This window comes from Nannobrachium achirus (assembly GCF_963921795.1).
Source record: "Nannobrachium achirus genome assembly, chromosome: 9".
In the NCBI taxonomy this organism is placed as follows: domain Eukaryota; kingdom Metazoa; phylum Chordata; class Actinopteri; order Myctophiformes; family Myctophidae; genus Nannobrachium; species Nannobrachium achirus.
Genome location: NC_137818.1, coordinates 6,028,194 through 6,040,294, shown reverse-complemented (window position 1 = coordinate 6,040,294; position 12,101 = coordinate 6,028,194). Strand labels below are relative to the sequence as shown.

The following is a 12,101-nucleotide window of genomic DNA, read 5'->3' as shown; positions in this document are numbered from 1 at the left end:
TTATATGCCACCACAAGATGAAGAAGCATGGGATAGCAGCACGTTCAAAGTGTTTAGTTTCCACCCAAGACGGGCACGAAAGCTAGACTGAATCACTTTGACCAGCAGGACTGTCTCTGTGTGACTACACACTGCTGCTGACTGCCTGCCTGGCCGCCCGGCGGTATTCAGTCTCAACATGAATACAAGTTTAATAAGCATCTGATCCTTCAGGTAGAAATAAATTCTCTATTTGGACACATATATATAATAGCGTATATGCGGGACTGTCCAATATTGAAGACAAAAAACAACAACAAAAAAAACATCATTCTCAAAATAATTTTAGGGGCCAGAAATGATTTCCGTGGGGCCATGTTTTGGGCCTATTGACCACCCCTGGACAAGCTTGTTAGTATTTCACAGGCTGTGCTGTTGCAGCATTTGACGGTTGATCGTAGATTCATGTGACAGCATTATCATCACTGCTGTGTCAATTCAACTGTTTATCTTTGCTGAATGCTATTAAATAGGTGGTGCCATAGTTTTTATTTTTTCTGGTTTTCATGTGTCTAGGAGGTTGACAGTATTTCATTAGACCCCCTGGTGTGGTTGTTATGAGCAATTATGTATTCCCTTTGTATTTTTGGGTTTTTTCCTGGAGGCTGCCAACTTGTGGGTCAAAAGTGCCGATCCAAAAACACAGATTGAGTGACATCATATAATCATCCCCTCCCCTTTTACCATTCACCCAACACTGTGGGTGTGGGTCAACTTCAGCTGGGTCACCACCCACCATGACAACCAGGCATACTTAATGAACTGTTGGGTGTGGCCACATGGAAACCTCATTTTAATTTATTTATTTTTCTTTCTAGGGATGGCCAAATGGAGAATCTGTCTTTACCGATAACCGCAAGGCCTTATCGGTTAAATAACCGCTAAGGAAATGTGTTCAACAATGCGTTATTTTAGCGATTTAAAAAAGGAAAACACCCCCGTTTTTTTTTCTCTAAAGTCATGTCATAAACATGGATCTGTCCCATTTCCCATATTCGCTCCTGATTGGCTACCATTGCCTTCTAATGTTTGTGTATGCGACCTGACGGTCGCTTATCTCCTGATTAGGGAGTCTTACTGGTAGTAAATAGTACAATTGTTTCTTGCTAAAAAATCACACCTTGTGAACTGAGCGGTGGTCAAATAAAAAGAGTCAAATACATGGATTGCAAGGTTGCTCATGCTCAACAGTGGCGGGAGACAGACGGACGGCCGGACGGACGCATTGTGAGCTTAAATCCAACTATTTTGTGTGTGTGTGTGTGTGTGTGTGTGTGTGTGTGTGTGTGTGTGCCTACGCGCGCGCGCGCGTGCCCTCCTTGCTACGTGTGTGTGTGTGTGAGAGAGAGAGAGAGAGAGAGAGAGAGTGTGTTGAGTCTGCCTGCTCAATAGCGCCCCTCCTTTAACGTGTGTGTGTGTGTTTGTGGTCTGTGTGTGTGGTCATGAGAGGTATGACAGGCGACAGACAGACAGACATACACGGCCAGTAACATTGTGAAAGCTGATTACAGGAGTGGCGGTGAGACCACCACTCAAAAATAACATAACAAGCTAAGAAGCTCATTTGTAGATCAGTTATTTTTTTGTTTCAGGTCAACCTTGTAAATAACTTTCACTAAAAATGTCAGTTCTACAAGCTCACAACACATCACAACAAATCTCTTCGATCTCAGAAAAGCAGCAGGAAGTGATTCTTTTTTTTTTAAACGACTCCAACAAGCTCTACCGGTCAGCACGGTATGGTCAGAATCTGCCAAATACTGCAGGACAAGAGAATACCTTCCATGGAATCCATACGGTCATGTTTCCAGTAATCTGACCTGACTGGACCTGCACCAATCACCCACACTACAAACAGCAGAAGATATTTACACAAGAGAACTTTCAGAACTAGTAATGTGGGTATGATGAATGCTTGATTCTGATTGGTCAATTGCTGAAATCAGCGGTGAATTATAGCCGTTTATTGCACGGCTTGGTTGAATGCTTGATTCTTTTTTTTTATATATATATTTTTTATCCCACGATTTTGCAACCCTTTTTCACCCAGTGCCAATTGCCTATGTAATCCTGGGCTCTGCTCTCCCTCTGCCACGCCTGGGGAGACAACGGACTGACCTCATGCTTCCTTCTATGCATGAGTAGTCCAAGTTGTTTCTTTTCACCTGACAGGGGGGATTTTCCCCGGGATGGAGAACACGTTATTCCAACCAGTTCCTTTCCCCTCCATCAAGCGCCCCGGCTGGCCAGGGGGAGGCATTATTGAGACCAGGATTACTGCATGTTTTTGTGAGGGTATCAACCCTAGGAGACACGGAGAGAACATGCAAACTCCACACAGAAAGGCCCTATCGCCGACCCCACCTAGGGTGTGGGCGCTGATGACACGGAGGGAGAAACACGCCCCCAGCACCCACAGCGTCCCCCGGCGGGAATCGAACCCAGGACCTTCTAGCTGTGAGGCGAAGCGCTAACCACTGCGCCACCGTGCCCCCATTGAATGCTTGATTCTGATTGGTAAATCTCTGAAATCAGCGGTCTGATATTTTCTGGATAACAGACCACTGCCTAATCAAAGGCTCAGAGCACCTGCTGCCGTATCCAACATGCAGCCATGTAAACAAACACACAGCGTCATTTACAACTAAACGTTGCTCTGTTTTTGAAAACATTTGAAGTGAGAAATAGACGATGCGGTAAACCAAATACAGATTCACGTGTCTGATAACAAGGGTATTATTTGAGAGACTTTGGACTTCTTTTGCTTGCAACACCCCAGCGTGCCGCGGTTCTTGGGGTAAATGTTTATGAGTTGATGACGACTATTTGTTTACATGAGTGCAAGTCTGTTTGCACCCGGACAGTTGTAGTTACGCACATCGCAGCAGACAAAAACTAATAAAACAACTGACTCCTAACTGGCTGCAGCAGCTCTTACTCGTCGTGTACTGTACATACTGTAGAGTAGGGGTTTTCAAACTTTTTAGACTCAGGCCACCCTTGAGCTTGTAGGTCGGCTATTTTTGGTGAAGAGAGTTGGCCGCAGATGGAAAAAGAACTCATCAAGTTCAGTGCAAGGAACAAAGGGATTTACACTCCTTTAATTTAGGCCTAGAATTATTGGATGCTTTAACTATTGAAAAATAGCAGATATACAAGCTCGCAGCGCGGCAAATGTGTGCAAATCTTTGAATATATGTATTTTTAAAGCGAACGTTTGTAACTCAAATTTTGCTTCTCGGGGGGTCCCTGGAACTAGATATTTTGAGATGGGGGTCCGTGGCCAAATACATATCATTTTGGGGGTCCTTTACATGAAAAGGTTTGAGAACCACTGACATACAGTAGTAGTCTCTCAAGAACAGACTAACTGAGCTCCAGTTAAGTGAAAAGTGTGTGTGTGTGTGTGTGTGTGTGTGTGTGTGCGTGCGTGCGTGCGTGCGTGCGTGCGTGCGTGCATGCGCGTGTGTGTGTGTACCTTCTGCTTCTTTCGCACATTTCACACTGCATGCTAAAGATAGACAGATACAGGATATTTTATGGCTCTGCTCTAATTTTTTGACAGAAATATTACAGATATAGTTCCTGTGTTTGAGACGAGACCACCTTACCTAGACTTATTTACCTACTGTATGTTTCTATCTTTTTTTTTTCTCTCTTGTTTTTTCCTGACTATATCTACTGCATAGTACTGTGTTCTATCCATCTGTCATTCAATGTTATATGAGATACTTCAATGGTTTCCTATGGAAATAAGCTTAGTCTTTTCTAGGATCTCCTTTTAGTAGACCTTGTACCAGTGAACTGTACCATCGTGAAACTGTACTTTTTCCTATGCAAACTTCTAATAAAGTCTTCAATCAAAAAAAAAAATGTATCATTTCTATCGTATCCAGTATTAACTTAATTTGTTACTAATTGTTTTTTACTCTTACTTTTTATTACTATTACCTTGTTGTTGTGTTGCATTGTTAAGGCTAGCACAATTCCGTGGAACAGGTCCCACCAACATGTCACTGCTTGTACATGTAGTATAACTTATAAGTGTAGGTTGGGTGACCATAAAACGTCAAAGATGTTTACAACTTCAACACCAGAGGCAGCTCCACAGATCCACATCCAAACCAGATTTGGCTAAAAGAAAATAGGGTCAAGACGAGTGCATTCTCCTGCTATGCCGCTAAAATGTGGAACGCCCTGCCGAAGGCCTTAAAGGAGTGTAAATCCCTTTGTTCCTTGCACTGAAAAGCCACTTAAGACCCTTTTCGACTGCAGCTTTAGCACCACACCACACCACACTACAATACCACTCTACAGTTTCCATGACACAAAGGTACTCCTATCGGTAAGAAATCGAACCTCGGTTCGAAGTGGAGCGGTGAATTTGAGCAGCTGTACCCTATGTGAGTGAGTGAGTGAGTGTAAACTGTGCCTGTGAGTGAGTGGTGAGTGTGCCTGGCCTGCACAAAACAGCGCCCCTCCTTTAACTAGTGTGTTGTGTGTGGCCACTCAAGGTATTGCCAGGCTACGGACGGACACGGCCAGCCAGCCACCCAGCCACCCACCCAGCCACCCACATACCCACGGACATACCTGTCTATTGGGAGCGCTTTCACCGCTCCAAAAAAAATGTACCCTTTTAACTGTGATTATAATACAATATAAATTTGTATTACAACTATCCTAATTATAATACACTATAATGGATTATAACTGTGATTATAATACGCTATAAAGTATTAATGTATTACTATGATAACTATTATACACTATAATAGATTATACTAGTGGTTATAACACAACATAATCTATTATCATGTATTACAACTATATCCTGGACTTCTAAATGAAAAGTCAGTGAGTGATCAGTCATTATGAAGTGTTTGGCCCTGTTTGGCCTAGCTCAGACCTACTCTAGATTGGATACTTTTTAGTCCCACGTTTAGTACCACTTTCACACCACTCTACCCAGGTCCTTGTAGTGGAAAACCTGGCTTTAGAGACGGCTGCTACTATAAATTGGTAAAAGAAAACAAACCCTATTCTTACCTCCCCCTGACCTTGCATTGTGTTTTACTACTGTTTGTTTTTATATCTTCTGCATAGTACTGTGTTCTGTCTGCCTGTCACTGAATGTTATACAAGTTTTTTAAAAGGTCCTTTTAGTTGACCGTGTACCAGTGAACTGTACTAGTGAATTGTACTGTCATGAAACTAAATTTCCAATGCAAACTTTTTCAATCAATCAAAACTAAAACCATTCTTGATTCAGATTTCAAATCACACAGATTCACATGCGTAGTGATCAATCACCTGGCATGAAGGATTCAAATCACACCCCTCTCTTCCAGTGTCTCAGTTGTTAATATGCAAAATGAGAAACATAATATCTGCTTTCATGACCTTTGAAGGATCACAGGAATATCGTGTGTCCGCTGAGCTAGGATCTGGTGATCCTCCTACTCCTTACTATTGTGATTCTACTCTATTCTTCTGGATATACACATACGTCATGTCCTAGACCGAATAGGGGAAGGGGACCAACGTCATGTGCATTTGCGTTTGGCACGGCATTAACTTGGATGTGTGTCTCAACTCTGTCTCAACTCTCAAATGATAGGATTATTGGCAGAATCACTGGAAAGTCTGGAATCTATACATTTATCTCTGCTGTCGGGCCGAAACCTAGTAACTCCAAAATGTTTTTTACTTTTCATTGGTTCAATATTATTTTAACCAACACACAGACGTAAAGGGTGTTCAATAGCCCTGATTTATGCCAAAGAAAATCAAAAACCTCACAAATTTGGAGTTAGGAGGTTTTGGCCAGACAGTGACGATATACATTTTCATTTTGCACAAGAGATCGGTGGTTGAAGCAAATGACAGTACCTGTACTACAAAACTTCACCATATGTTGCGCTATGACGAAATAAAACCCCCTTAAATGGCGAAAGCTGTGTTGTTTTCACCTGAATAAAAATAAATGGCGGTCCACATGTGTCTCTCAAAGAATTGTCATTGATCTAGGACAGGGGTTTTCAAAGTGGGTGACGGGGCACCCTGGGGTGCCGTGACAGCAGTCCAGGGGTGCCGCGAGATAATTTGATAATATTTGGAATTCATTTGGACACTTGAAAAAATATTTAGTATCATTTTAAACTTGAAGTACAAAGTTATTTTCAGTCAGTTCTAACCAAAAAGGCTATTATCTCAACGTTTTCCTCGCAACATAATCACTAAAATATTGTCACTGTCGGGCAGAAACCTCGTATCTCCAAATTTCAAATGTGTACGTCTTTTGGTAAAGCAAAGCCCTGCTTCATCATACAAGACCGTCGCACAAAACTAGCGAAAACAGCCGATCTACAAGCACGTTGTGTGCTTGTAGATCTGCTGTTTTCACTAGTTCAGTTAGTACATTTTATAGATGATAAATACAAAATGAACGGTTTTGGACATACAAAGTTTCCACCCGACAACGACGATATGCTATAAATATAAGGAGCTGGGAGTGAAAATTATAATGTAGGGGTGCCTCGGATTAAAACAAATATTTATGGAGTGCCCTGAGACAAAATAGTTTGGGAACCCCTGATCTAGGATTTGATCCTTGTTTGATTGATATGTCTCTGGACTGATCTTTGCACTCCTTGCTATTGGTAGATCGTAATTTACTTGTGTCTCTGATGATTGTGCTCCTTACTATTTGTGCACACAATCATCAGATTAGGATCCGATGCTCCATTTACAGGTTGATTATAACGTTAATCTAATCTAGGATCTGATCCTCGTACAGTACTCTGAGTGTGTCTGATCCATGCAGTGAGGATCATTATGCTGCTACTGATGATGACACATGTCAATCTCCCTGTACAAGTGTCACACAAATAAACCATCGATAAGACCTCGGACTGAACCTGAATGGATTCAGCGTCTGGCCGGGCAGTTTAGTCAACCGGAAATATATCAAAACGGACATTTAGAACCAATAACGACTTCTAACCGAATAATCAAGATTAAGCAAGATTTTTCTGTGTTCCCTCCCTAATCAATGAATTGACAAGACTTCTTATAATCGACTAAATCAATCAGTCTTATACAGTACACTCCTTATACTTCATTGCGTAGCCTACAATAAGAGTACAACAGTAGCCAAAAAATTGCCTATCTATAAAGCTCAAGACGAGTCAGATTGTGAGCTTGAGTCAATCAACAATCGGTTCATTAACCGTAATCATGGAAAAAGTTTGAAACAAATAACCATCATCTGTCATGCCATTGAATTTTGAATTCATAACATCATCCCCCAGCCCTAATTCAGCAGCTGCAGGAGAGAGAGAGACACAGACACCTGTTGAGAGAGAGAGAGAGAGAGAGAGAGAGAGAGAGAGAGAGAGAGAGAGAGATCCTCGGTTGTCATTTCTACTCTCTCCTCTGATCTTAAAAGCACTACAACCGTTCTTTGAGAAATGGGAGAAACGGACTGAATTTATAACCCCACAGAACGACACCACGAATGATTCATATGGACTGAAATGTGATGATCAAAATGATGTAAAAATGTTGACCCTGTGAGTGATGTACATGTGACAAGCTGTAAATAAAAATTACATCACAAACACCTTTACATTTGCCAAAAGAAATCGCAGATCTACAAGCTCTAGATCGTCAATTTTTTTGGCAAAGAGATTTGGTAGAGAGTGAATAAAAAAGACTGTATCAAGTACGTTATTTCCAGGTTCGTTTTACCAATTATAGAGGGTTTAAAGTAACGGTACCGGATATGCAGCTCGGCAAATAAAATAATTGATCCCAGGGCATGACGGAGGACGATTTCATGATAAATTTAAATCTCCACGATGCGATTATTGTGAGTGTTTTCTTTTTTATCACGATAAACGATAACGATTATCGTCCCATGATCCCTATATCGCCCTGCCCTACTTCACAGCAGCAAGAGAGAGAGAGAGAGAGAGAGAGAGAGAGAGAGAGACAGACACCTGTTGAGAGAGGGAGAGAGAGAGAGAGAGAGACCCTAGTCTGTTGTCATTTCTACTCTCTCTTCTGATCTTAAAGGCACAACATCTACAAGAAGAACTGTTCCTTGAGAAAAGGGAGAAATGAACTGAATTTGTAACCCAACAGAATGACACCACAAGAGATTAATATGGACTGAAATGTGATAATCTGTAAATGTGACAAGCTGCAAATAAAAGATACGTTAAAAAAAAGCACACACATTTTCCAAAAAATAGCAGATCTACAAGCTGTAGATCGGCTATTTTTTGGCAAAGAGATTTGGTAGAGACTAGAGAGTGAATAAAAAAGACTGTATCAAGTACGTTATTTCCAGGTTCGTTTTACCAATTATAGAGGGTTTAAATGGTACCGATGCAGCTTGGCAAATAAAATAATTGATCCTAGTGCATGACGGAGGACGATTTCTCGATAAATTAATTTAGTGGGAGAAATATGTGAAAAAGGTGTTCACTTCCGGCAGAAAGCGTAAAAATTTGCATCTAGGGGTATTTTTGTGCGCTGAATTCAAAAATTGACGGTCCCAAGCACTTTTCTCAAATTCACTTTTCTCTAATTCACTTACCATAGGGTTAGGGTTAGGAAAAAATCACACCCGTGTGAAGTGGAGCTGTGTGTGTGTGTGTGTGTGTGTGTGTGTGTGTGTGTGTGTGTGTGTGTGTGTGTGTGTGTGTGTGTGTGTGTGTGTGGATCATGTGTACCGATTTTTGTGACATTTGAAGAAAATATGTAGGAAAAGGAGCAAAAAGTGTGTTTTGGAGAAAATTCAAGATGGCGGAAAATCTATCATGGCGCAAATAGGCGTGGCCTACATGGGGAGATGCGTCATGACTCAAGGAATCCAGGGAAAAAATATTTTTAATTTTCCGACCTACGGTTCAAGAGTTACAGGCCAAAACGTAAAGTGGGGTGTTATGGCGCCACCATGCGGCCAAATGACACAATTATTTTTTATTTCATCCTTGAAATCATTATGAACCTCCTCTCCAAGTCTTGAAACTCTAGCCCCTATGGTTTGCGAGAGACAAATAATTGAATGTGAGTTTTTGCGATTCCCATTATAAGTCAATGGGGAAAATTAATTCACTAATAAATTAATATCAATTAAACTATTGAACCTTTCTCTTAGCAAGTTACTAGCCCACGATTCCCGAGTAAGCCGGTCGATTTGACATATGGCGCGAGTGTGTGGTGGCAAAACTGTGGGACTAGTAGCGTGCCGAAGTTTAGGAAGTTCAGGCTACATACACACAGACAGACAGACAGACAGACAGACAGACAGACCCACACAGCCACGTATAGGGAGCCTGTGTTTCACACAGCTCCAAAAAAGACCCCCCAAAATCTTCTTTAAGCAGCATGTGAGGGGTCTATCTAGGGGGTTTTCATGATTCTGAATCCATTCCAAGCATTTGTTTTGCACAAAAACATTCCTTGGGCAAGAAATGGACCCCACAAAACTATGGTTTAGTGATGAGTCATCACTTTTCACAGTTGTGTAGGGTCCATTTCTTGCAAAAGGAATGTTTTTCGTGCAAAACAAATGCTTGCAATGGATTCAGAATCATGAAAACCCCCTAGATAGACCCCTCACATGCTATTTAAAGAAGATTTTTTGGGGAGTCTTTTTTCCCTAGTATGGTAAGTGAATTAGAGCCACCAGATCCCATGGGAAAAGTGCTTGGGACCGTAAATTTTTTAATTCGGCTCACAAAAATACCCCTAGGTGCAAATGTTCACGCTTTCTGCCGGAAGTGAACACGTTAGCCTATTTTTGTTACATATTTCTTCCACTAATTTAAATCTCCATGACACAATTATTTTGAGTGTTTTCTTTTTATCACGATAAACGATAACGATTATCGTCCCACAATCCCTATATCGCCCTGCCCTACTTCACAGCAGCAAGAGAGAGAGAGAGAGAGAGAGAGAGAGAGAGAGAGAGAGAGAGAGAGAGAGAGAGAGAGAGAGAGAGAGAGACCCTAGTCTGTTGTCAGTTCTACTCTCGTGACTTCTGATCTCAAAACACAACATCACACACACAACACACACACATTTGCCAAAAATTAGCAGATCTACAAGTTAAAAAGACCGTATCAAGTACGTTATTTACAGGTTCGTTTGACTAATTATAGAGGATTTAAAAGGCAAATTGAATTGAAAAAGGTGACTTGATCCCAGCGCATGACAGAGGACAACTTCACGATAAATTTAAATCTCCACAACACAACGATAACGGTTATCGTCCCACGATCCCTATATCGCCCAGCCCTACTTCACAGCAGCAAGAGAGAGAGAGAGAGAGAGACAGACAGTCACCTGTTGAGAGAGAGAGAGAGAGAGAGAGACAGACAGACAGACAGACAGACAGACAGACAGACAGACAGACAGACAGACAGACAGACAGACAGACAGACAGACAGTCAGACACCTGTTGAGAGAGAGAGAGACCCGGCCTAGTCTGTTGTCATTTCTACTCTCTCGTCTGATCTCAAAACACATCACGCACGCACGCACGCACGCACGCACACACACACGCACACACGCACACACGCACACAGACACAACAACAAAGTCAGCAGGGAGTATTAATCACATGTTTGTATGATCAAAACAATGAGTCTGATAGAGGATAGACTTCAACACGTGACTGAAACAAACGCATCGGGTGTAACAGCACAAGACAAGAGACAATCATGTTGTATCCCAGGGGGGGGTCCTTCAACGTTTTCAGCCCAGGGACCCCTTAATTGAGAGAGAGATGAAGCAGGGACCCCCACCTGTTCATAGATTCCATAATAGTTTCATCGTTTGACAGCACGATCATCAGTGTATTTTGGATTCATGTCAGTTTGTGTTTTCAGATATTTAACCACTTGAACCGTCAATACTTAATACACTTGACCTTTTACTCTGTACTTAGTCTGCTCTTTTCCCCCTCTACACCAAACCACTTTGCCGAAAATAGACGATCTACAAGCTTGTGAGCTTGTAGATCTGCTATTTTTGGCTACAGTTCTCAGAATATATGGACACTACTAGGGTTCAAGTTGTTAATATAAAAAGGATTGGAAGATCTGGAGGACCCCCTGTAGTAACTCTCTCTGAGGACCCCCTAGGGGTCCCGGACCCCCTGTTGAAGACCCCTGTTGTATCCTTCCTGCATGCATGCGCGTGTATGTATGTGTATGCGTGCGTGCGTGTTCTCTCTCTTCTCACCGTTGATGAGCGGGTTCGGGTCCATATTGCTGCTGCCTGTGGACCGAACGGACGGACCGATGGATGTCTCTCCTCTCCGCGGCGTCAGGTCGCCTCAAAGCCGGCAGCGGCAGCAGCGGCAGCCCGGTGGTGTCAGAGGAGACCGCATCATCATCATCACACCGCTGGTCCGCGGACCACCGCAGCTGCTCTACTGTCCATAGTGTAGCCTACAATGTTCTGCTGTTCGAATCCCCAAGCCACTAGAAGATCAGCCTCGATCTCCTCCTCAGCAGCCGTCAAGCCAAAGGGGCTGCGACCTGATGCTGTGTGTGTGTGTGTGTGTGTGTGTGTGTGTGTGTGTGTGTTATGTAACCGTGCTTAGCTCCATGCTTGCTGCTCACTCTAGTCTAACCAACACAGCAGCACGTTATTATTACAGTTAAAACATGCATTATTACTTAATAGAATAAACGTGCGTTGCTATTATTATTATTAATTAATTACGACAGTAATTACTTATATTCTGCACGTGTACATGTTTTTATTTTACCAATATTAATTCGTATATATTGTATTTAATATATATATATTGTAAATATTGTATTTCTTTCAGTAACTGCTCTCTTTTTACAATAACATGTTTCTATGTGTGATAATTGTTTAATAACTCTTTTTTTAGCGTGTTCAATTATTTGGTGTTTATAACGGTTACCTAATAAAAATAATATATCCTATGCGTAATGGCGTGGTGTTTTCACACGCCGTTTCAATAAAGCTTTGGAACAAAAGTATGTAAAAAAAATAAACGATGCTATCGTTAG

At 41.9% G+C, this 12,101-nt stretch overlaps 1 protein-coding gene across 1 annotated transcript in view; it reads right to left on the bottom strand.

The window, feature by feature from the left end:
- elk1 (ETS transcription factor ELK1) overlaps nt 1–11,517 on the bottom strand; it is a 40,899-nt gene extending 29,382 nt beyond the window's left edge. Inside the window, exon 1 of the mRNA XM_080733947.1 lies at nt 11,299–11,517. Within this exon, the coding sequence (XP_080590073.1) occupies nt 11,299–11,323 (25 nt within the window). The 5' untranslated portion in view covers nt 11,324–11,517. The remainder of the gene's footprint in view (nt 1–11,298) is intronic.
- Between the last annotated feature and the right edge of the window lie 584 nt (nt 11,518–12,101).